Source organism: Pochonia chlamydosporia, chromosome 1, assembly GCF_001653235.2.
Source record: "Pochonia chlamydosporia 170 chromosome 1, whole genome shotgun sequence".
Lineage (NCBI taxonomy): Eukaryota > Fungi > Ascomycota > Sordariomycetes > Hypocreales > Clavicipitaceae > Pochonia > Pochonia chlamydosporia.
Genome location: NC_035790.1, coordinates 6858744 through 6882077, shown reverse-complemented (window position 1 = coordinate 6882077; position 23334 = coordinate 6858744). Strand labels below are relative to the sequence as shown.

General features: G+C 51.3%; 9 protein-coding genes across 9 annotated transcripts; 4 read left to right on the top strand and 5 right to left on the bottom strand.

Moving 5' to 3' along the window:
- Positions 1-1628: 1628 nt before the first annotated feature.
- On the top strand, positions 1629-4030 carry VFPPC_01815 (fungal specific transcription factor domain-containing protein; the record flags this gene model as incomplete). Its single annotated transcript, XM_018281580.1, has 3 exons — positions 1629-1729; positions 1969-3141; positions 3196-4030. 3 exons carry the CDS (start codon positions 1629-1631, stop codon positions 4028-4030), a joined length of 2109 nt encoding a protein of 702 aa, XP_018150359.1.
- A 478-nt stretch (positions 4031-4508) lies between these two features.
- Positions 4509-6028, top strand: VFPPC_18670 (initiation factor 2 subunit family domain-containing protein; the record flags this gene model as incomplete). Its single annotated transcript, XM_022430247.1, has 2 exons — positions 4509-4633; positions 4684-6028. 2 exons carry the CDS (start codon positions 4509-4511, stop codon positions 6026-6028), a joined length of 1470 nt encoding a protein of 489 aa, XP_022286009.1.
- A 188-nt stretch (positions 6029-6216) lies between these two features.
- On the bottom strand, positions 6217-7935 carry VFPPC_01813 (FF domain-containing protein; the record flags this gene model as incomplete). The annotated part of the gene is made up of 1 exon (XM_018281579.1): positions 6217-7935. One exon carries the CDS (start codon positions 7933-7935, stop codon positions 6217-6219), a length of 1719 nt encoding a protein of 572 aa, XP_018150358.1.
- Positions 7936-9860: 1925 nt separating this feature from the next.
- VFPPC_13163 (proteasome component Y13) lies at positions 9861-10794 on the bottom strand (the record flags this gene model as incomplete). The annotated part of the gene is made up of 4 exons (XM_018290940.1): positions 9861-9988; positions 10047-10465; positions 10528-10712; positions 10771-10794. The coding sequence occupies 4 exons, from the start codon at positions 10792-10794 to the stop codon at positions 9861-9863; spliced, it is 756 nt and encodes a 251-aa protein (XP_018150357.1).
- A 1372-nt stretch (positions 10795-12166) lies between these two features.
- On the top strand, positions 12167-14731 carry VFPPC_01811 (PHD finger domain-containing protein; the record flags this gene model as incomplete). The annotated part of the gene is made up of 2 exons (XM_018281578.1): positions 12167-12778; positions 12836-14731. 2 exons carry the CDS (start codon positions 12167-12169, stop codon positions 14729-14731), a joined length of 2508 nt encoding a protein of 835 aa, XP_018150356.1.
- Positions 14732-15278: 547 nt separating this feature from the next.
- Positions 15279-16093, bottom strand: VFPPC_13162 (RNA polymerase II mediator complex protein (Med7); the record flags this gene model as incomplete). The annotated part of the gene is made up of 2 exons (XM_018290939.1): positions 15279-15779; positions 15842-16093. 2 exons carry the CDS (start codon positions 16091-16093, stop codon positions 15279-15281), a joined length of 753 nt encoding a protein of 250 aa, XP_018150355.1.
- A 686-nt stretch (positions 16094-16779) lies between these two features.
- On the top strand, positions 16780-17985 carry VFPPC_01810 (transcription factor Zn, C2H2; the record flags this gene model as incomplete). The annotated part of the gene is made up of 1 exon (XM_018281577.1): positions 16780-17985. One exon carries the CDS (start codon positions 16780-16782, stop codon positions 17983-17985), a length of 1206 nt encoding a protein of 401 aa, XP_018150354.1.
- Positions 17986-18395: 410 nt separating this feature from the next.
- On the bottom strand, positions 18396-19639 carry VFPPC_13161 (F-box domain-containing protein; the record flags this gene model as incomplete). Its single annotated transcript, XM_022428862.1, has 3 exons — positions 18396-18401; positions 18482-18958; positions 19154-19639. 3 exons carry the CDS (start codon positions 19637-19639, stop codon positions 18396-18398), a joined length of 969 nt encoding a protein of 322 aa, XP_022284761.1.
- Positions 19640-22938: 3299 nt separating this feature from the next.
- VFPPC_18671 (hypothetical protein) lies at positions 22939-23334 on the bottom strand (the record flags this gene model as incomplete). The annotated part of the gene is made up of 1 exon (XM_022430248.1): positions 22939-23334. The coding sequence occupies one exon, from the start codon at positions 23332-23334 to the stop codon at positions 22939-22941; it is 396 nt and encodes a 131-aa protein (XP_022286008.1).

Sequence of the window (23334 nt, the reverse complement as noted above, 5' to 3'; positions counted from 1 at the left end):
GAGAAGGTCAGTGGAATCCCCAACTTTTGATATTGCTTGCTCCAACGGAAAGCCAATGGATTGTTTGATCTCTTGCTCCGATAACAGCTTTGGGCAGTCCGTTGGATGCATCGCATGTTTTAGTCCTAATGAGAATGAGGCTGTGCTAGAGCCTTGTCTTGACGAGATTTCGACATTGGCTCTTTTTCACAATTCCCCTCCTCCGCACCACTGGCGATCCAATCGTGTGGTTTGATGGAGTCGTGGGATTGAGCGCGAGGGATGTGATGGATGCGATGGACCCCTGGCCCCATGTGTCCAAGTGGGTTCAATGTTGAAGAATTAAGCCAAGTTCCCAGGATGGTTGGATGGATGGGACCAACATGTCACTCCAACAGCATTTGTAAAGTCAAGTCGGGTCAAGTGGCTTCAATTTCAAGGACCATGGTCATGGTATGGTGCCTTGGTTGCAAAGCGGCTTCGGAGTTGGTTTCGATTGCATCAGTTTTGACCAAAATGCCCCATGTGCCTGCTTACAATTCGGTTGATTCAATGGTTTGGCGCTTCGCCTCATGTATTGATTAGTCTGAGCTTAAACAGCCTCCAAATACGATGAGGAAGGGGAGAGGAACAACAACGAGAGAAGGAAGAAAAAGATTCGTTCGTCTCGAAACAATCCATCTCTTCTTTTTCCCCCTTCTACCCCTCAGTTTCAACCCAATTCCGACACAACCTCACACCCCGAAATCACTAACTACCTAGGTAATTAATCAGTCTGGCCAGACAAAGGCAGACGTCCACGACGACGTCCGCGTCTGCACCTGCGTCCACTCACACCAGACATCTGCAACTTGCTTGCTGGCGTCTTCATCTTCATCCCCCCTCCTGTCAGATATCCCATCCGTCCACGTCAACTGGCCTCTCATTCATTTCCACCCCCACAACTCCAGAACTCCAGAACCCATACTCGGGGACGGAGACCAACAGCTTTTTCGTCAACGTGCGTGCAGCCCTACGAGGCTTCCTCGTCACACCTCCGATCTATCTTCCCAGTCATTCCCCGGCCACACTCAAACTGGGCAAGCCAGGCACGCATCACATTACGATTGTCGACGTACCGCCTTTCGCTTCACTGTCGTCATTCTCTCCACAATCTTTTCGACTTTTTTTTTTTCAATTTGCCTTGCTCTTGTCTCCGATTGATTGTGCAATAGCCCTCCGTAGGTGGGGGAGATGGGATGCCAGGAATTGTGACATCTTGCCATTCAGCGCCTCATTACCATAATATAGGTACGCTTCTTTCGCACTTACTTATGCCTGCTTCTTGTTTGCATCAGTTCCCATCAGCTTCATGCTCCTCCAATTGCAGAAATAAAATATCATAAGCCCTTCTTATCTCCACGCCCCGTCTCTCGGGTTGGTTTTGGCGTTATTTTTTACCCCGCCACTTTTCACTATTACCTATCCAAACAGTCTCGCCCTAGTCGGCCTTTTTTTTTCTATTTTTGTTTTTATTTTTGCAGTCCGACCTTCCTTGCAAATAAAGAAAAGGAAAGCTTAAACTTTGTCTGCGTCTTCCACGTAATATAGTCCCGGCACGAAACCAAGGTGCCTCGTACCCAGTGTCACCTAGCTTGTCGCGAAGAAAGATGCAACTTGACCATGGCGATCGTCGACCTTCTCAGCGACTTCCTGTCAACCCTCGGCGCCACAAGGTAGCCCCCGAGCATCGCAAACGAGTGGCCACGGCGTAAGTCATTGTCCTTCCCTTGTATTTGTTTGTGGTTCATTGGCGCATTTTGTACTTGGCTCGATTGGAAAATTATCCCCGTAGTCCACGTTCCTGGCTGAGCGTGAACTGGTGGGGGTTGAGACAATGGGCAAAATGGCTGAGTGCCACCATCGGGGCTTTCAAAGATACTTCACCTCGTTAGCACAGACGTCGACTGTTGGCTAATCCGTGTCCTCTTCTCGGACGACCTCGAGTAGGTGCAATAGCTGTAATGTCCGCCGAATTAAGTGCTCTGGAGATCGCCCTTGCAGCCAATGCGCCTCGACCTCCCGCGACTGTGTGTACCCGACAGTTGTAGAGAAGGTCTCCGTACCTCGAGCCGAGCTGGATGACTTGCGAAAGAAGGTTGAAGTCTACGAGAAAGCCTTGCAAGATGCGGTAGCTGATCCGACGAGACGCCAAGAGCTTTTGCATCACGCCGCCAGCCCCGAGTCCTCATCCTCAACGAGCCCGTTCGCGAGTGCCATTCAGTCGGCTAATGGAGCGGCCAACACGACTCCCAGTCACCCATCAGGAACCAACTCTATCAAGACCGAACCCACCGATGATGACCAAGTTCTTAGTCCCGGCCGCTTGCTTCAAGATGCCGATGGCATGGGCAGATATATGGGGGAAACCTCGGGTGCCACCTTCTTGGATCACCTCAAGGAGTTGATGGGTGCAGCTCTACCCACCTCACCCCAAGATCATCCTGCCAGAGTTGACCAGAGTAACTTCTTGTCAAGCCTGGGGAACTACACCGTCGACGACCAGCGCCCGCTCAATCATGCAGTGAACCCTCTGTGGCTACCGCCTGACAGCACCATAGCAGTCGTCTTATCCGAGTTGCGACACTTCATCCAGGACGGTGGTGGTCAGTGGCCGAGTGGTGGTATCTACTGGTGGGGAGACTTGGGCACAGTTCCAATTCGGGCTCCAGCCTCACCCTCGCCGGAGACAGATCTGAGTGCGTATCGACATCTCGCTTTCTATCATGCTGCCCTCGCCGTTGCATGCCAAAGCACCACGACGCAGCCACCACCAAGCTCGGATTCCCACCCATCTCTGAGTGAGCCTTATTATGCGCGGGCGGCTATGCTCCTTGGCAATCCCTTAGAGATCAAGCGCCGTACCATTGGTGATGTCGCATCTCTTGCCATGATGAGCTTCTATCTTGTCGAGACAAACCGCCCAGATGCAGCCTACATGTATGTTACTGCTGCCATGCACATTAGCATCATGCTCGGAGCGCACAGAGGTTGGGTTGACGAGCGAGGCAAGAGAGTTTTTTGGTCTGTCTACTGTCTTGACCGATGGTTGAGCTGTCTCACTGGGCGACCTCCCACAATTACGGATGAGGCCATCCAATTGCCATTGCCAGCAGACGAACCGTATGCAAACACACATCTAACTGAGGAGAGGAAAGACGCTGACGATTCTTACAGGTCGATGCCTTCTGCCTCCGGGCTTAGGGCTCATGTCGAGCTTTCTCGCATATCGGGCCATGTTGTTGGCAACACTTATCACTCAGCGAAGATTGAAGCCGGAACTCGTCAACCAGACAACGCCATTTGGATGCTTGAACAATGGCAGTCTGCCCTGCCACCGACCTTGCAGCTTACCGACGGATTAAGTAATGACCCAGCAAGTTGCTTGCTTCATATGAGATACAACCAACTTCTCATCGTGGCTATTCGACCACTCTTTCTATCTGCGGTCAAACGCGCAGTTGCTGATCGTTTAATGGCTCAAACTACAACAATGGACAGTGTCCCACAGGTTGAGCATCTCAAATGCTGCATTTCCGCCGCATCACGTAACGCGGTACTCGCTCGACATCTTTCGACATTGAACGGCCACCGCAAGACTTTGCATGCAGGGTTGCATTTTATTTTCCATGCTGCTGTCTGCCTTATTCTTCGGCCCTTAGTTTTCAGAGAGCAATCTACACAAGAGGATGCCATTGCCGCTATGAACGACGTCGATTACGCCATCGAGAAGATGCTGGAAGCTGCCTCCAAGGGCAACACAGATGGTCAACGCTGTGCCGAAACGCTTCAAGAGCTTCGCAATTTGGTGGAAAGACTGACCGCACCCGTGGGCCGTGATCCAATGCTTGGCATGGCGTCTTCATCGGCGCCACCCATAGCACCACACCTTGGTTCACAAGATCTTCCGCCGCCTCCCATGCCAATAGGGGACGATCCCGTGCTCTACGACGAATTAGTGACGTGGATGGGCGACGATTGGCCAATTTACAACAATTATGTGAATGAATAAATACGATTTATACGCATGGAGGAGGCATATTTTTTTTTTAGTCTAGAGATTTGGCGAATATTTCGGAGAGAGTTGGTTTTTGCAAAGGATATCACGGCCCCGAGGTCATTATTTTTTTTAGTTAGACGACTTTTATACCTTTGTCATGAGAGCAGAGAATTGGATGTTACGAATTTTCCTAAGCACGGTAGTTTATGCCTTAATTTACTAAGATTATTGGATACAACTTGTCCCTTTGCCTTGCTGTTGATGTAGGTTGTGTCGTCCCCACCAATTGTCATTTGAGTTCAAGTCTTGACCACGCCATGCCAACGTCATGCTGTAACACCTGCCACCACTCAATCCGATGATACCCAGCCAAACGTTCAAATGTTCTCATAAGCTTTGTGCATAAACCATCAAAACTTGGCCTCTTTTACAACCCAAACCGTGCTTGAAGATACCGCCGTCACCAAACCGGTCTCACAACGCACCCAAAATGGCGGAACTCACAAAACGTTCCGTAGCCGTCAGTTTCATCTTCCAATTCCCCAAGGACAAGACCCCCAACACCGTCCCAAAAGTAGCCCTCTTCAAACGAAGCGATAAAGTCCGAACATACCAGTTTGTCACTCTCCTCCTGCACGCCCAACACTCATTAACCATTTCCCCAGACACAAATACGCACCCGTATCGGGCTCCATAGAATCCACGGACGCCAACCCCCTCGCAACGGCGTGGCGAGAAATCCACGAAGAAACCACACTTACACCTTCTTCGTTGCTCTTCCGGAAGGGAAAGCCGTATTCCTTTGTCGATGAGTCCATCCAGCGCGAATGGACTATCAACCCGTTTGGATTCATCTTCGGGTGTGACCCTTCTCAGATTAAGATTGACTGGGAGCACGACAGCTACGAATGGTTTGATCCTTCTGCCGTTACGGACGAATCTTTCCCTGGTGTTCCTAGACTACTAGAAAGTTTAAGAAGGGTGTGGTTCGTGTTTGATCTGGGCGGTCCTGCGTCGACGACTCTAGATGGCGGTTTGACGCAGTTACAGGCAGATCATGAGAGTGGTGCGCGGCAGTTAGCTGGTATTGCACTCGGGGTGTTTATCCGCGTGTTAAAGCAACTAGATATGGCAGACGAGGAAATTTGGTGGGCAAATGTGCGAAGGGTAGCGTGGCATTTGTGGAAGAATGGGCGGGAGAGCATGGGAGCACCCATCCTGAGTGTCATGCTCTCAAGTTTGGAGACTATTCACGCGAAGATGAAGAACGATGGGTTATCTCAGAGAACAGTAGAGGATATCGTCACCTCGTTAGAAGACCTTGGTCAACAACGAGAAACATCGACTTCAAAGATCGCCAACTCATTCACCACCTTTCTCCAGCAATATCCGCCAGAGAAACCCATAAACATCGTCACACTATCATCCAGCTCAACAATAACAAGCTGTCTCACCCACGCGCTCACCACGCTCCCTCACAAAATGGATATTCGCATCCTCGAATCCCGCCCTTTATACGAAGGTGCCAAACTAGCCTACAAGCTATCTTCCTACGCTGCTTCACACAATATCCCCATTGAAATCACGGTGATGACGGACGCAGCGGCGGGAATTGCCGCCCATGACGCGGACTTACTTCTCATAGGGGCGGATTTGATCGACAAGTACGGAAATGTAAGCAACAAGGCGGGGTCGTTGCCGGCTGTCCTGGCGGCGAGGCACGTCTCCAAGAATGTAAAGGTGGTGGTTGTCAGTGAGAAGGAGAAGGTACTCCCGTTTGAGGCGCCGGGGCATGAGGAGAATGATGTAGGTGAGGTTACTGGGTCGTGGGACGGATTGGGGGTGAAGAGTGAAGAGGGTGTGAAGGTGAGGAATGTGTATTTCGAGTGGGTGGATAATGGGCTTGTGGATGCATATGTTACGGATGATGGGGTTTCGGGGACGGAGGACGTGAGGACGTGGGCGGGGGATATTGAACGGAGGGCAAATTGTGTTTTTGAGGGTTTGTAGCTTTGAATATTGATTTGGGAGCAGATATATCGTAAGTTTGGTAGATGCCTACGTTGAATGTACCCATTCATGGGCGTGACACTGATGATTTTGAGCGAGGATGGCGTGCAGCATGCTCATTGATTGCACTTCCCTGGTCAAAGTTATGTATCATTTGAAGCTTGAATTCTGTACGTGGTATAATGGCATCACGCCTCTTCTTGCAACTGACTCTGCAGTCCTCTCTTCCCAACCCTCATCGCAACCTCCAACTCTCTCTCCTCATCCCTCAACCGGGCTTTACTAGCCATCAGATCCCTCTCCCTCCTCCTCTTTTGCTCCTCAACCACACGATTTCTCTCCTCCAGTGCCTTCTCACGCTTTCCCCTCGCTTCCCTCGCCTTCTTCCTCTCCTCATCCTCCTCTGCTGCTGCAACGTCTTCCGGCGCGGGCGGTAGTGTCTGAATATACGCTTCAACAAGGGGGTCGCGAATTTTGGGCTCTAATGAAATGTAGCGTAAATCTGTGAGCACAGCTGGGGGCATGTTCGTCGGTGACGACTTGTTATTCAACAAGTGAACTGGTTGTGCTTTCAGGAGCGCCGTAAGGTCTGATTTGAGCTTTGTTTGGGGTAGCTTCAAACGGTTGATATGGTCGCGATACGCCTTTTCGCGGTCCTTGTCGGAAAGTTTCATGTCCTTCATGACATCTTCCTTTTTATATTTCCTCTTAAATTCCGGCCAGTATAGCTTCGGTGTGGCCTTCTCTTGTAGAAACGCCATGTATCCGATCTTGGGGTCCTTCTTCTCCTGCTTAGCTCGTAGCTCTTTCAGCTCGGCAATCTTCTCGCGCGTCCACTCATCCCAGCATTCTTTGCGTGCACGTGTCGTGGCGAGCGCTGTGTAGCGTGGGTCGTCCATAACTTTGCCTTCCTCGAGGAGCTTGTCCCAGGGACTGTAGGGGTTAATATTGTAGTCGTTGAGCAAGTCCTTGAAAAGGAATTTGGCGTCTTCTTCAGAGAAATCGACACCCTCTGTGCCTTCGGGCCAGCTCTCCATATTGCCGTCGTCGTAGTCGCCTGGTTCCAGGCCGTACTCTTCTCCCATAGCTTGAAGTTGCGCCGCAATGTCCGCTTCGGTAAACTCGACAGGACCCCCTTCCGCTTCTTCCACATCTTCTTCTTCTTCGGCATCGTCTTCATTATCGGCAGTCTCGTATGTTCGACGTCGTTTTGACGGGTGCTCAGCATTGAGGTCGTCACCACCCTCATCATCTGTCACTTCCACCTCGACTTCTTCGTATTCATCGCTATCGTAATCCTGTTGCTCCTCGATCTGCGGCGCAGGTTTTTCGCTGGTGGCTTTCTCTTCCTTCATCTCATCCGACTCGCCAGCAGCTTTGGCCCGTATTCGTGCCTTGTCGAGCTCCAGGATCCCCTCCATGAGCCTTTCGGGAATGCGCCAGTAGCTGGCATTCTTCACAGGATTGTAGGCGAAGCGTCTGGAATATTTCGTGTATACCAGCATCCATGGCTCGCATCCAGGAATCTTTTCTGCTTTCCTAGGCTTATCGATGGGCTGTGGCTTTGGTCGGCCTTCATGGCTGCCCCTACCTCCCCTGCCACTGTGACCACCTCTATTTCGCGACTGATTCTGGGGATTGAGCTGCGCTAGGTACGCATTTGCTACTCTGGGATCGGCGAGAGATGGGAAGTTCGCGTACGGCGAGTACGTGTCTTGCACAGGCTCCGGCGCAGGTGGAGGGACACCAGGCCGCTGGTAGGTCGATTCTTTTGTCGATGCATTGTAGTAGTATTTATGGCCGGTGGGTGCTGTGTGTTCTGTCCATCCCGGCGGCAATGGAGCCGATGCTGCTACTGCGGCAGCAGACGGTTTGTATGTTGATTTGAGCCCACCATTGCTCGCCATCGTTGCGTCGCCACCGGAGGTAGGGAAAGGAAAGGTTGGCGAATGTTATGTCTGCATCAGAATGGTAAAAGTTGGAAGCCAATGTCAAACATCAAAATACATTCGGCAGCTTGCTCATTGTGGGGCAGCCACAACCAGTTGCAACCGGACTGCATGAGCAATGGTCATTCATTCACCTACGTTTGTTTATTCCAGGTCGCATATCAGTCCCGGAAATAAAAACTCGATCTTCATGCATTGACTATGGCAATTATATCCATCGCTTCTTTGCGAAGCCCTGATGTGGTCAAGAATTAGCTTCAATGACGGTTAACATGGGTGTATTTAATCAATGGTGGCTGACTTTGAGTCTCGTGCTCCATTCCCTCTATGATCCATCCCTGTTGGGTTACGCACTGTCAAGGTAGCTTCGTGTTCACAGCTTCATCCAAACACCAACTCCTCCCTGCTTCATTCATAGCAATCGATCCCCATGGCCACCACCACAGCATGCATATCTTAAGCTAGGGAACCGCGGTATAAATCCATCACCATGGCTGCTCGCAGAGGCGTTGTATCCAGCGGGCCGGTATCTTTCCTCAGTCGAGCCTGGCAAGTAAGCTAGCTCCCATCTCACTCACTTTGGATGGCCAACATCCAAGAAGACACCCGTACACATGATCCTGAGTTCTGACAACTGCCCAGACGACATACGCTCCAGAATACGTTGGATTCATAATTTTATTAGCAGGATGGCTTGCCGTATGACCTTCTACTTAATCCTCTGCTTAGCGTACAAATCGCTGATGTTCGCCAGCTCGCATTATTTGTCACGCCTTTTCACCGAATGTTCTTCATCAATGACCTGCACATTTCATACCCGCATGCTGTACATGAACGGGTATCTGTTTGTAAGTCAAACTGGCCTTCGCAAAGACAGGCGCAATTGATGCCGCCAGCTGACACAACCCAGTCTGGATGTTCATATACGCACTCTTCGTCCCTCTGGGCGTCCTGATACTCTACAATCTCATTGCCAGGTCCCCCATTACAAAACATGAAGTCACATATCTGCCTTTCGCCATATCAATAGTTCTCACACTATTCCTCACCGACGTGGTTAAAAACGCCGTGGGCCGACCTCGCCCTGACCTTCTGGATCGATGTCACCCAGAACCAGGCACGAAACAGAACGTCCTAGTCAACATTGAAGTGTGCACAACCCATGAATCACACAAGCTTCAGGATGGTTGGCGATCGTTCCCATCCGGCCACTCTTCTTTCTCATTTGCAGGTTTAGGTTTCTTGAGCTTATTTCTCGCCGGCCAGTTGCACGTTTTTCATCATCCTATTGGCGGGAGGGATCTTGGCAGGGCATTAATTTGCTTGTCACCGCTTGTTGCAGCGACTTTGATTGCCATCTCGCGATGTGAAGACTACAGACATGACGTGTATGACGTCTGTGTTGGATCTGTGCTAGGGATGAGTGTGGCATATTGGAGCTATCGGCGCCATTGGCCGAGATTGTCGAGTGCAAGATGCCATGAGCCATATCCCCGACCCGGTACGGATGCGCAATCCTCGGCTTGGCAGCGGGTTCGGGATGAGGAGGAAGGTGGTCCTTCTGGAGGCGACGAATATGAGCTTCAGCCACAAAGGTCATCATGATACTGATGATTAATTGCTATGCTGCCTGCACCAGATTAGATACGCATGTACTATATCAAGACAGAGCGGGTTGGAATGTACAGATGGGTTCGCACATTGCCATGTCAATAATTTTGGATACACGACCATGGCCATTGATGTCAATAAAAGAAATATCACCCGTTGGAAACCATTGCACTGGGCTTGATATCATCCAGTTCATTTGTGGTATTGTTACAAGAACCGCCGTGATGCGGCCCGCTTCTAAATCAATCCCGTCTATCCATGCACATGGTTGCTCATTTCTCTTCAGCATCCTCGCTCTTGGCCAAATCGTGCTCCTTCAAAAGCGCCGTAATCTCATCCGCACTCCACAATCGGTGATAAATCTTGCCATCTTCCGTTTGTCCTACCGTGGCGAATTCAACTGCATACCATGTCAATCAAAGTTGGTCAGGCAAATTTTCTGCAGAATTGGCACTTACTCTTCTCGCTGCTTAGCTTAGTAGAATCCATGGTTTTGCTCAATACTTTAACAGCCATGGCACATGCCTCCTTCAGTGTGCAGTCTTCTTTGTAATCTTGCTTCAGCAAGCTCTGTGCACTGGCATTGTTGGCACCAGCGCTGGTTGCCTTCCAGCCACCGTAGTTTCCGGATGGATTGCTGAGATACAGCTGGAATTGCCTTCGAGGGTCCCAGCCAGCATAGATGAACGAGACACCGAAGGGTCGAAGACCACCATGTTGGGTGTATCCCTGTTTCAAATCGCAAAGACGGCGGACGAGCTGTTCGCAAGGAATGTCTTCGTTGTAGGTAAGGAGATATCGCTGGGCGGCTTGGCGGGCGTAGTTGATCAGGATGTTGGCATCGGCGGTCATGCCAGCAACAGCACAAATCATGTTGCTAAAAGCTATTAGACAGTGTGCCTAGAGCAGATGACATGAAACTACAATGTGGCAACTCACTCGTTCAACACATACAGCTTCTCTGCTGATGTGTCTTGTTCCAGCAATTTAGACGTCACTTTCCGTTCGGCGGCGAGGACAATGCCATCTTTGGCGAGGATGCCAATGGCAGTACCGGCGTGGGAGATGGCTTCCAAGGCGTACTCTACTTGGTAGAGACGACCTTCCGGCGAGAAGATGGTTGTCTGTGAGGGCTAGGTGTTAGTATTGAGCTTAAACCATCCAAGGGACCAGCAGACATACTCGGGAATCGTATCGACGAGACATGGCTAGGCAAACGACAGGTTCGTCGGGTCAAGTGTTGCAACAGAAAAACTCAATATTGCTCTCCAGAAGCCGGGAACTATCCTATCTCGATGAGAGGGGTGGAAGTGAGCCAGGCGATGTGACGAGAGTGTGATGCCGTGGTTGGTTTGGTGGTTGAGATGCTGCACCACAGGCGTCACTTGCTGGCGCGAGAGCTCCAGGCACAAGCTAGCCGCGTAGGTGAGCTCCTGTGCCAGCCTTGCTGAGGTGGGCGATGGACACCTCAGGCCACAGCGTCTTGGATGAACAGTCTGTGCTCGGTTTCCTAGCCAAAACAAAATGGCTGACTCATCAACATTGTGTCGTGCTGATCTGCCGAACTTTTGCCGCCTTCGGTTGTCAAAAATGCTTTGGGTGTCCAGGACATTCTCCCAACTGGCAAGTGCCACCAGACAGTCCTGGCTCCAGATTTTTAATCGATACGTTGGTACGTACCGGCTCGTGTGACGGTTCACAAGCTTGTCACCACCGCACTTGCCAAAGCAGGCGCCGCCACAGTCAAGCTCCTTTGGACCTGCCTCATCCTCGCCTTCCGCGGCGACATTTCTTCGACGATCTTAACTCCTCCATCTACATCTACATCCTCATTTTTCATCAGATTAGGTTTTCTGCGGCCCGCCTATCAACCTGTGCAGAGTACACACGAGTTCACGCGTTTGGCGACTTACAGATTCACCTTTCCACCTCCTAGGTCGGTTTGCGCAAGTGCGGCACTGTTTTCGTTTGACGCGGCCGCGAGCTTGAAATTTATCCACCACCCGCCCACCTTTGCGTCACCCACTCCTTATTATTTTTTTCCTTATCCCACCAGACCAGACCAGACCGTTTCCCACACCCGGTCGCGAAAGCTTCCTGAAGACGCCACAAGACTGAGTCGCCCGTTCGTTAGCCAACGCATAAAAAGGCTGTTAATAAACTGCGCGAATAACGTGTGCTATTTGGAAACGTTTGCTCGGAGATAGAAGGATTGCTGGCAGTGGTTGAATTTGTTCTTGGCAAAGTTTGCCTTGTTATAGTCGTGACTCTCTAGCCTGTCAGCATCGTAAATTTCAAATGTCTGTTTGAGAGAGCTAGACAACTTTGAATCCTCGCCTGCAAAAGTAGATCGCGAAAAAGCACACGAGACAGCAAGCAAGAAGGCAACCAAATACCCACACGCGCGTCGCTCCCAATCGTGACGACGACGGGAAAACCATTCCCTTCCATTCAAGACGCAATGTCTGGTAAGCTTACTGCAATTCATTCTACGAGATCTAAGGCGCATGCCACAAGAGTTGCGAATCAAAGCAACTCCGTGTGGGCATGAGCCAGACCAAGAACCACGAGACCTAACATGAAGCTCATAGGAGAAGCAGAGCCTCGGCGCTCAGTCAGGGCGACCAAGGGCCAACATACGAAGTCATTCGACGAACTCGAACCTGCAGTAGCACCGAAGCGACGGCAAACCAAGAAAACAAAGAAGGCGCAAGAGAAGGATCAGTCGCAGGAGCCTGAAGAAGTTATTCGCTGTGTCTGCGGAGCAACAGAACAAGATGAGGACTCGGGCGAGGCTTGGATCTCTTGCGAAACTTGTTACGCCTGGCAGCACAATGTGTGCGTTGGTGTGAGCTCCTTTGAGGACGAAATCCCTGAAAATTACTGGTGTGAACAGTGTCGGCCGGAAGATCACAAAGAGCTTCTGGCAGGTATTGCCAAGGGAGAAAAGCCATGGGAGGCTCGACGGAAAGCACACGAGGAAGAGGAGGCTGAGCGAAAGAAGAAGAAGGGAGGACGAAAAGGCAAGGGCAAGCGAACTAGTGATTCCAAAGACGAGCTGGACAAGGATGGCAAAGCCAAGGCGAAGCCATCACCAGCACCCGAGCCCGCGTCCAAGGATAGGAAGGAACCCGCCGCAAAGCAGACCAAGCGAAAGTCTAGGGAAGAATCTCAAGACACAGACGGCAAGGTAAGACTTCACTCCTACCCCGAACCGTTCACTAGCTTTGAAACTAACGCACAACAGTCGGCCAAACTGCGCCGTGTATCAGAACGTGATACTGCTACGGGGGCCTCCAAGTACACCAAGCCTGATGACCTGGCTGCATCGATATCAGAATTGGCTCCGCCACGATCAGGTCCTGCGAAAGCTCTGAAAAAGTCTATTTCTCATGTTCTTGCCGCGATTGTGAAGGATGGAGAACTCAAGATTCCAGAAGGCAGTACAGAGGACAGTGTGTCCGAAGAGTACGCCTTGCAAATAGAGCGGGCCGTCTTTGACACCCATCCGGCATCCAAAGGCCAGAAGGAATACAATCAGCAGATAAAGTCTCTGACCTTCAACCTTAAGAACAATCCGGAAGTGATGCATGGCTTGCTGCATGGCGTCCACTCACCTGCAACTCTAGCCGTCATGACATCGGAACAGCTCGCGTCAGCTGAACTACAAAAACAGACGGCTGAAATGAGGGCAAAGGCGGAGAAACAATCCATCTTGTATACACAAGAAACTGGTCCCCGTGTTCGAAGAACCCACAAAGGCGAAGAGGTCGTTGAGGACGAGACTGCCCTGAACGATGCTCCTTTGCCCATGGCTGGCGGACCCCGGAAAGGTGACAACCAGCATCCGCCGCTTGTTAAACGAGAGTCGACCGGAGGAGATCATGTTGATTTGAAAGCAAGATCACCATCTCTGTCCACAGCACAACACTCCCCTACCCAGTCAAATTTTGACATCAACAAGGTGTTTTCAACCGTCAAGTCGCCAACACTATCTCAAAATCGTCGGCCGTCTGCTCCAGTTCTCAATACAAACGGCCCCGGATTTGACCCAGATGTCGATCGAATGCTTCAAGATGAGACGGAATCGCCGCCGTATTCACCAACCGAGGAATCGCATGACCCTGACGTTGTCTGGAAGGGGTCGCTTGCAATGAGTTCCATTGCGGACTTCCAGGCCACGGCCAAGCATGTTGGCGGAGCCAACTTTTCTTCGTTTGGGCCTTGGTCGAAGCTGATTCCCAAGCGAATGACGGTTGCTGGACGCATTCCACAGCAGAGTGCAATTGAATATTTATGTAGCCTGCGCTACAGCAACCTCACCGACATTGTTGTCGTCAGCATCATACCGACATCTGCAGAGTCGCAACAAGAGTTTAAGTCATTGGTCGACTACTTTATTAGCAAGGGTCGATACGGCGTCGTTGGTAACAAGGTGGCAGGAAATGTCAGGGATACGTACCTTGTGCCTGTACCTGCCGGCGATGACGGACACCCAGAGTTCATGCTGAACCTCGTTGACAATTACATCCCGAAGACGAGGACGGAACCTATGCTGCTGGCTGTGTTTGTGTATCGCAATGAACCAGACCAGCTAAAGCAAGGTAAAGACGAACTCACGCCCACGCCAACTCCCCAGCCCCCAAGCGTTACCGCATCTCCAACCCCTGGACCAGGTGGACAGAGAAGCAACTCGATGTCAGGGCCGGCATTCTCGCCTGCAACTCCTCAAGGCCCATTTGGTCAGCCACATCACGGAGGACCACCTCAGTCGACAACGCCAGTGCCTATCCCTCAGCCGCCACATATGCAACGACCGCCTCCACAGACTGCAGTTCCTCCGCCGAGTCACTCCCCTGCCCCTGGCGGCGGTCCAATGACCGAAGCTCAAAAGTATCAGGCACAACAAGCCGGGCAAGCAACTGCAGCCCAAGTGCTAGGCGAGTTCATCAGCGTGCCTACAGTACAGTTTTTGCTACCACAGGCGTTCCAAATGTCTCGACGGGAATGGGAAGTGATAAAATCGATTTACGAAAAGGATCCCCGAGCGCGCCAGGATCTACAATATCTGGGCGCACTTTTGGAGAAGGAAGGTTCGGAGAAGAGAGCACAAGGCAATGCCGCCATCGGAGCACCGTCGTAGGGCACGGGCACAGGCAAGCTATTACATGGGCACCATGTTGCTCGCCGTGATGGGAGTAGTTCGTTTCACAGACGTGGTTTCAAATAGGCTGGGTATGCGGTTTTACTTTGGCGGCTCTATACCCTGCATATATCAGCGGTGGTCTTTTTGGTTCTTCCTTGCTTGCTATCGTATTATCAAAAGGGAAGAATGGGATGTCGTCATTTTTTGGAGGGACATTGCGGGGGTGTTTGGGAGTATGGCGGAGACTTTGCTATCATATCCAGTAGCCAGCAGCGTATTGTATGGCGAGTTAGTAGCTGAACGTGTAATTCAAGTTGATGATGAGTTTGGAGTCATGTCGAATTGCCATGACTCTTCTCAAGCTATTGCGAGTCACTATTCAATCCTTATCATGTAAACAATAAATTGAGCCAAATCTAATTGTGTGACCCCATCAAAGCCACCCTCATAGCATACTGAAAACATAATCCCATCCCAGATGCCACAGCATCAGAACCAAAACGCCATGCTATGCGCAACCAAAATCGCAAAACCCAAACACAACCTATGCAAACTCCGCATCCGTAGCAGCCCACACCTCCATCTCCCTCTGAACTCTCAGCCTCTCTTTCTCATCTACTCCATCCCCCGCACCCTCGTCCCTACCGACGTCCATCTCGCCCAGTCCCATACTCCCCAGTCCCTCAAGCACTTTCCTCGCCTTTTCAACCTGCGTCCTTATCGCAACGGTCTCGTCCCGCGTCTTATCCAAGTGGTTCTGCATCATGGCAATAGCCGACTCCCGCGCCTGATGCGGTCTATACTCATTCAAAATATGGTGAATGTTGATGAACAGCGTGCGCAGGTCTTGAATCTTGGCTTCTGCGTCGGTGGGGTTGCGCGACAGCGTGCCCGACAGCTCGAGGAAGTTGAGGAGCAGAGACTTGACGAGTTTTTTGAGCTCAAAGGCGCGGTCGTAGTGTTTTGCGTCCTTGGACTCGGATGGCCCTGTGGTGGAGAGGTTGGTGATACCTTGTTCTTCTAGGGTGGGGAGTTTGTCGTCGAGCTTTGAGACAGGGTTAGTTTTTGGTGGTGGTCGATTGACGGATGAAGCAAGGGTGTGTTTACCATGTATTGATCGCCGAATACTCGCCATCGTCCGTCTGCTGGCTCGGGGGGCGGTTGTAGATTCGCCAATTCCTCTGGGAGGCCTGGGATGCGGACGACGGGTGAGGATGAGGACGCTTGCTCGCTGGCACCGCCGGCGAAGGCGCTGCGTAGGTCCTCGATTCGCGCGACTCTATCTGGAGTGAAGTCTCTCCAGAAAGGAGGCGGATTGGGGAATGTGGATGCGAGCGAGTGCGGCTCTTGCTCGGCCATTGCTGTTGTGGTTACTGAGGATTGGATCACGGCCAGTTCTGCTACGCTCAGCTCAGCTCAAGCTTGAAGTGATATCGGCGGGTGGACGATGAGACAGCATGAAATTTTATTTGGAAAAGGTGGTCGAATTCTGCGCCGTGTGCCTCTGTGGCCAGCAACTATTTCACAAATAATGTTGGATGGGGATGCCTTTCGCATAGTATCAAGTGCAAAAGATGTCAACTGGTCGACTTTGAATTGGAGCTTCCCGTGGTCTTGCGCCGGGTAAATGCCGGGGCAGAGACAATAGATGCCAAAGAGTGCAGTGACGCCCAGCTCTGAAAGTGAAAGCTTAATGGCACTAACTAAACCTACCTAAGGTAGCCAGCACTTGGGCTGAGCTTGGGTCAACTCACGGACCGGACCAGACATGACTTGACTTGACATTTTGAGGTGACAGTCAAATTACTTCCTCTCGTCACCCCCATCACCATCAGGAATACGGCCAGCCTCATATTCACGCAGCTTTTCACACCCATATCGATCATCACATCTCAAATTCAACCCAATACATGACACCCCAAATGGCCAATTGAGCACAGCAGCCAGCTTCACCACTGCCACCCCTCCGCACATGCAGCATTGAACCTCATCTCAAACCTCGAGCCTCAAGCCCATCTATCAAACCACACATACAAACCGCCGTCATGGCAGACGTCAGATCTCTCCTCCGCCAGCAAAAGGCCGCGCGAAGAATCGACCACCCCTACGCCGCCTACTCAGATGCCGGCAAGCTCCTCTGTACTCTCTGCAGAGAACAGCTCAAGGCGGAATCACAATGGGACGGCCATCTCCTCAGCCAAGGCCACAAACAAAAACTGCAACAAAAGAACCTCACCAAACCAAACTCAGCATCCTCAAACACCGACGACACCACCACCAACAATGCTCTCCACAAGCGGAAACTACATCCCACAGATGAAGATGACGACCAAGACGTCGAAATGGGGGATGCCATCCGTCGAAAACGCAGCAAGCCTGACATCCCGCCCCTAACAGGCATAGCATTCAACGGCACTCCTGCTGCCGCCGCCGCAGCAGCAGCAGCAGCGTCTCAGGACAAAGACGCCGCCAGGAGCGGCAGCACCAACACCCCAGACCAAGTCACCAGCGCGGGCAGCAACAACAGCAAAGAGAGCACACGGACACCACCAAGTCTGATGCGAAGACTATCAACCACCCCCTCTCAGGGCATTGAGCTCCAGATTCCCTCACGGCCAGCCACGCCCGCTCACAGAGAAGGCGGATCGTCCTCCTCAGCATCAGGCGGCTACTTTGCCATCCAATCCCAAGCAGGCGGTCCTCTAACACCGCTACAACCATCCCGTCACACCTCTGCCGCCCGCACCACCAGCCAAGCATCCACAGCGTCAAATGCCCTCGCAGCAGCTACAGCCGACAAACCTTCAGCGGCAGCCCCTGTGGATGAATCAGAATGGGCAGCCTTTGAAGCAGAAATTGCGGCAGCAGAAGCACCATACGATGAAGGCGCCGTCATTTCCGCACCAGCCATGACGACGGAAGAAGCGGCAGCCAAAGACGCAGAGAATGCGGACCGCAAAACCCAAGTAGACGTTGACATTGAGGACGAGAAAGAGGAGGCAACCCGCGCTCTGGAAGATGAGTTTGCGGAGATGAAGGAACTGGAAGCCCGGGTGAAGAACCTCAAGGAGAAGAGGGAGGAGTTTTTGAAAAAGAGGAGAGAGAGTCAGGGCCAGGAAAATGTTTTGAATAAGGCGTCGTTGGCGGGGGCAGGTAAGCAGAATGGGGTGGAGGAGGTGGTGATTGAAGATGATGAGGATGACGATGAAGAGGAGGAGGATGATTGGGATGGCTTTCGGTTCCGCACATAAAGGCGTTTCGGGACTTGTATTCAGAGTTGGCGTCTCAGTCAACATGGCAGGTCGGCTTGTTAGGGTGTATATTATGGGTTGCATATTACATATTTGTATAATTGGACATTGGACTATATTCCTACGGTGTCGAGCCAGACTGAGTGGGGTGTGATTAGATGTGCGTGTGTATGAACGTGACAATGGAGCTAAATTCTTTTCACACATTCAACGTAATGGTCCAGATTCGGTTCCTTCCTTGATGTATGAGTATATTGATTAGGTTATATCAGCAATACGAATAGACAGTCAATAGCTCCGGTCACAAACCACGCAAGATCCCGCTTGCTATATGCATGAAACATCCCGTTCCCAAACACCTATTATACAAAACGCAGTCGAATTTAGGTTTCGCCAACGATCAAACAGCATCAAACCTTGATGTCCGAAACAATCCCCATATGTTCCCATAAAGTAAGCATCTTCACCGAAATCACACCTCATCTCCCCGACTCACACGTTCCCAAAACTTGGTCAGCTTCCAAACACGGCCTATTCCCTTGCTCTCATGCCATCGTCTCAACTCCTCCTCCCGTTCCCTATGCTCACCCTTCCATTTCGCCGCGATCCAGCGCCTTAGTCCATCTTTGACCTTTTCCTTTTCAATGGCCTTTCTCTTGGCTACTATGCCTGGTGCAATGTGAACTGATGCCATGCCAGGCACGCATTCTTTGGGCAGAACACATCGCTGTACAAGAGCCTCGGGAGAAGGTCGAGCAGCTAACCTTCGTGATAGACGGATCGAGACCAGGGACCACGCCAGGCGGCGGGAAACGACGGATGTGTGAGTGAGAAAGATGGACCGCGCAATGAGGTCCGCGACCGTGGGTCTGCTGGGAGATGAAAGCAACGGAGGCAGGATCTGGCGATTACGCCGAAGTCGATAATGGTGAAGGATAGGAGCGAGGGATAAACTTCGAAGAAGATGATTGGTCTGGGATTACGAATTAGTATGAGGACCATTTGGGGGTGCCTGTTAGAAGACAAGTGCACTTTTTACAGTGTCTGAATACAAAACAGACTATTTAGCTCAAAGATTATTGGAGAAAGCAATGATCAAGAAGAACCAGATGAAAGGACATGACAAATCACCAGTATTCGCAAAGAAGTAAACACACGGTCAGCTTACCCTAGATGTGGCCAATAAATCACCAACGTCCAAGAACCCAAGGACATTAAGCAGCACCTCGTTAGGTAGGCATTCCAGGGGAGCCAAAGAATTCACGGCAGTAGTAACAAGGCTGTGTGGGTTAGGGGTCAACTGGGTATCATTGCTTTCATCACAACTTTGCGGCCCATCCTCGACAGCCCCGTCAATATCAGAACTGGCGTCCATGTCAACAACAAGTTCTGCGGAACGGCAATTGTCCATCGCAGCCCCCATCCCTGAATACGAATCGACAAGATATGAAGAACAGGGTTGGGCATCAGTAGCCTCTGGTAAAGACTGGCTGGCCAGCTCATCACTCGGGCCACGAAGTGGAGTGTCCGATACATCTTCTAGCCAGACCCCCTCGGATAATGACGAGGCTGGAGAATGTTGTAACGAGGCTAAACTGATCTGGAAACCATGGATGAGCTGGCCATCCTGACCTGCCGGGGGTGATGGCTGCATGATGACAAGAAGAGCAAGTGACAGACGGACTGTGCGTGTCGTAGTAGGCGGTTCTGGAGTCCGGACGATGGGGAAGTATACAGTCTTGACTGGGAGGGATAGCTCGAGACGTCAGATATGCAAGATTCCTAGGCTTGTTGATTGACCCAAAGCTGAGGCTGTTCTTGTTTCGGTCAGGGTCTTGGGATGTGGCGGCAAATGACCCACGGACAAGTCAAAGATGGCGGGCGTACTCCGTATGGTGTGGAAGTTATCGTCAGGGTAGCTCTGCCCCAAGACACAGGTCACAAAACTTGGCCGTGATCCAGTCGACTAGCAGAAGCCCGCGTAGGTAGACCAGGTAGACAATAGAAAAATAGACCAGGATGGAGGTGAGCCAGGATGGATGGATGGAGAAGCCAAAATGGGCAAGACGGGCGAGAATTTGATGCCCCAAAGCTTGGTGTCGTGAGTTCTTCCGGTTGGTCGGAGTGCTAGAACAGAGAGTATGGCTTGAGTATGTTGTTCAGGCGTGCCGATTATGGTAAAAAGAGCCTCAAATGCCTTTACTGATTTCCATGTCATGACATGACATGGCTCCGGCTTCGTTGGTCCTGGCCCTGCCCTGCCCAGCCCTGCACAGGCTCCCCGGTTTGTCTGCTTGCCCGCAGTGAATGAGGTGGTTGACCACGTCAAGCGGCCTGGCCGCCAATGCAGCCCGGTGGTAGATGAGGCTAGCCTTGTCGGCAGAAGCTCACGAGGTCGGCCGTGACAGATGTTGATGGACGATCTATCGGAGGGCGCTTATGAGATGTGACGTGACGTTCTTGGATGAAGGTTCGAGCGCGGGTATTGGTACTACGCCGTGCTCCGTGGTTGTTGATGTCGAAAGAGTTGCTGCAGACAAACTTGCTTTGGTTGCAGGTCAAGAGCGGGCCACGAGAGGGGAGGATGTGGCCATGAAGAGTAAAAGGTCGGAGAATCAACGAGGGTCTGGTCAATGAGGGTCAATGAGGTCAAGGGCAGGTCGTGATAAATGGTCGAGATTTGAAACAGAAGGCGCGATGGGTTGGGTCTTGCCCCTCTTGACAGGGCGGCTAGTAAGTGTCTGGTAGTGCTTGAGTCGACTGAGGACTGTCTGGTGACTCTGTCTGCGTCTTCAACTTGACTCAACTTACTCTGTTTGAGCCCGATGCCAGCAAAGCGAAAAAAGGGGAAATTTCCAGTAAGCAAAAACAATGTCGCCAAAAGAGAAATGGCTACCCCCGACGCTCTATATTGAATGTTTTGGCGAAATCAAGGGGATACAAGTTGGTGGTGTCAAGTGCGCGTGTGAGACGAATGTTGTGATTGAGGCTGATCTGCGGGCGGCGGCGCGGCGGTAAAAGCAAGGGAAGGGAAAGGGAAACGCGCAAGCGCCCGCTCTTCTTGTATCATGTGTGTTGCGTCACCTGTATTCCAGTAACTACCTAAGTAGGGTGAATAGCATTGAGTTGGCGTTCTGAAGCCCCTGGTTTGCCTTCATAAACGCAGCCGGGTGATGTTTTGTGCCTGGTTACTGTTGAAATGATTGCGTCATGAAGTGTCAGGTCAGGTCTGGTCAGATATGGATTCGTGTTAATAGGGTAGATAGGATGGGATAGGCTCGGCTCCCTTGACTGCAACCTTGACCCTTCAACCAGGGTCGCCCACAAAGTGAAAAGTTGCTGCCTGTTGAAGTAAATAAACCCGGTAACAACGAGCTTCGCAACCCATGTGTCATGAGTTGACAAACTTGACCATGTGCAACATTCTTGGTTGGCTGAACTACCTTGTAGTTGCCTATGGTCATGGCCGGATCCGGTGGTGGCGCCTCATCTCATGTTAAATGTGTTCAAGGTCGTGCTAGTCCATTTTTAAAGTTGAATTGATGCAAATTACACTATGTGCCGATAGCTTCGTGGTGACTGCCTCTATTGAGGCTCAAGTTTTCGTGTCCCCTTTTGTAATAATCTGGTTTTGTCCTGATGGTGGCCGCTGCTTTTCAGGCGTCTTCATCCTCCTCGTAGCCACCGTCATGATGAAGACTGCTCGAGCTGAGTGTTGGTCGCGTTCCTCCACAATGGCGACCGCCTCGTAACTAACTCTTTGTCAAGGCTCTTCTATTGTGTCAGCACCTTGAAAATTCGTGACATAGAATACCTGGTGCTGAATGAACAGCACCAACTTGACACTTTTGTTGCTCTTCTCATGTTGCAATGTTTACCATCACATCAGCCCCGTCACTTCCTCGCCTACCCTACATCTGCACGAGTGCGAGTCAGGTCAGGAGCGTCAGTTATCCGGCCAATCGAAGATGCGTAGACTGAAACTGAGACATCTACTCCGTCCATAGTACAGAGTATGTGACTTCATCAAACCTTGGACGTCTGTCACTCTGCTTGAACTTGGTCTGGATGAGAGGGTACCTAATGCTCTTCTGCATCATCATCGTCATCATCGTCATCCCTTGTCAAAGCCGCCTACCAACTGACTGTCAATTTGACAAACACCGTGAATCGCGTTGGAAGGCCGCAGATGTTCGTACATGTTCGATTAGGTGCTGCTAATCCCAGTCAGCACACTCGCCCAATACAAACCTGCCCGCAATTCTGGCTTTTAGCAAACATGCACCAGACTCCTTCGATGCGGCCAGTCCAGTGGCCGCCTTGACGCGCCAAAACTCTCCGCATCCGAGCCTAAGATTGAATCAAACCTGATTGAGGCTCAGACCAAGCCCATAATGCGACCCTTATTGCATCTCGTCACCGCTTGTTGAAGGTTGCCTCCTGTGCTTCCCGTAGATTGCTTCCATGTTTGGTTAGGGAGCAAGGGTCTGGTCGTTGATGCAGATTGACCATGGCGGTTCTCCAGCCCGAGAGACATCAACTTGTATCGTATACAACACCACCACACATCCATATGCCACATGTGCTCCTCTGTTTCACACTCTATCCGTGGCTCAGTAGGTATCATGCACGACACCCGAACAAACACCATACCGAAGCTGGTTATTATACGGAGATCGGAGGGGTATGCCTTGCAAGGCTGCCATAGGTCGTCATATTGACAACAACATTAACAACAACACTCCCCCAGATTGACCACAAACTTCTCCCATCCATCACCAGGACGAGTGAGACATGCCTTCTCGGCAATGCCCTGGGCTTGCAGGCGGTGCGTTCGTTGTCTCTGCCTCCCATCACTGTAGCATACTCTTCATACTCCGTAGGCCTTGGAAATTGCATGTAATAACATGCACCACGCATCAAGCAACACGCAACACGCAACACGCAACACGCCTAGACAAGTCCAACTTGACCTTTCTTCCTGCCCTTGATGCGAGGTAAGGTCTGAGTCAGATTGTTGGATGGCCCCCATGCTGGCCTTGTCTGCCTAAACAATGACATGACTTGTACAAGGTTGCGAAAATACACCTTGTGAGCTGAGACAGGCAATAGCAACGGCTCCAAGTACTCGTCGAGTCTGCGACATCCAGCATGATTCACGTTACTGCTGTAATGCAAACTTCTTGCAGCGACGTGCATTTGCACCCCGAAATGCCTCGCGGCTTTGATTACAATGCTGCTGGGGGTTTGCCCAGAATGTTTGCCTCCCCGGTCTGCCAATATCGCAACATTGGTTTTACCATGGCACCACCGGAGAGAGGCAGATGATGACTGTGATCTGTACTGCAT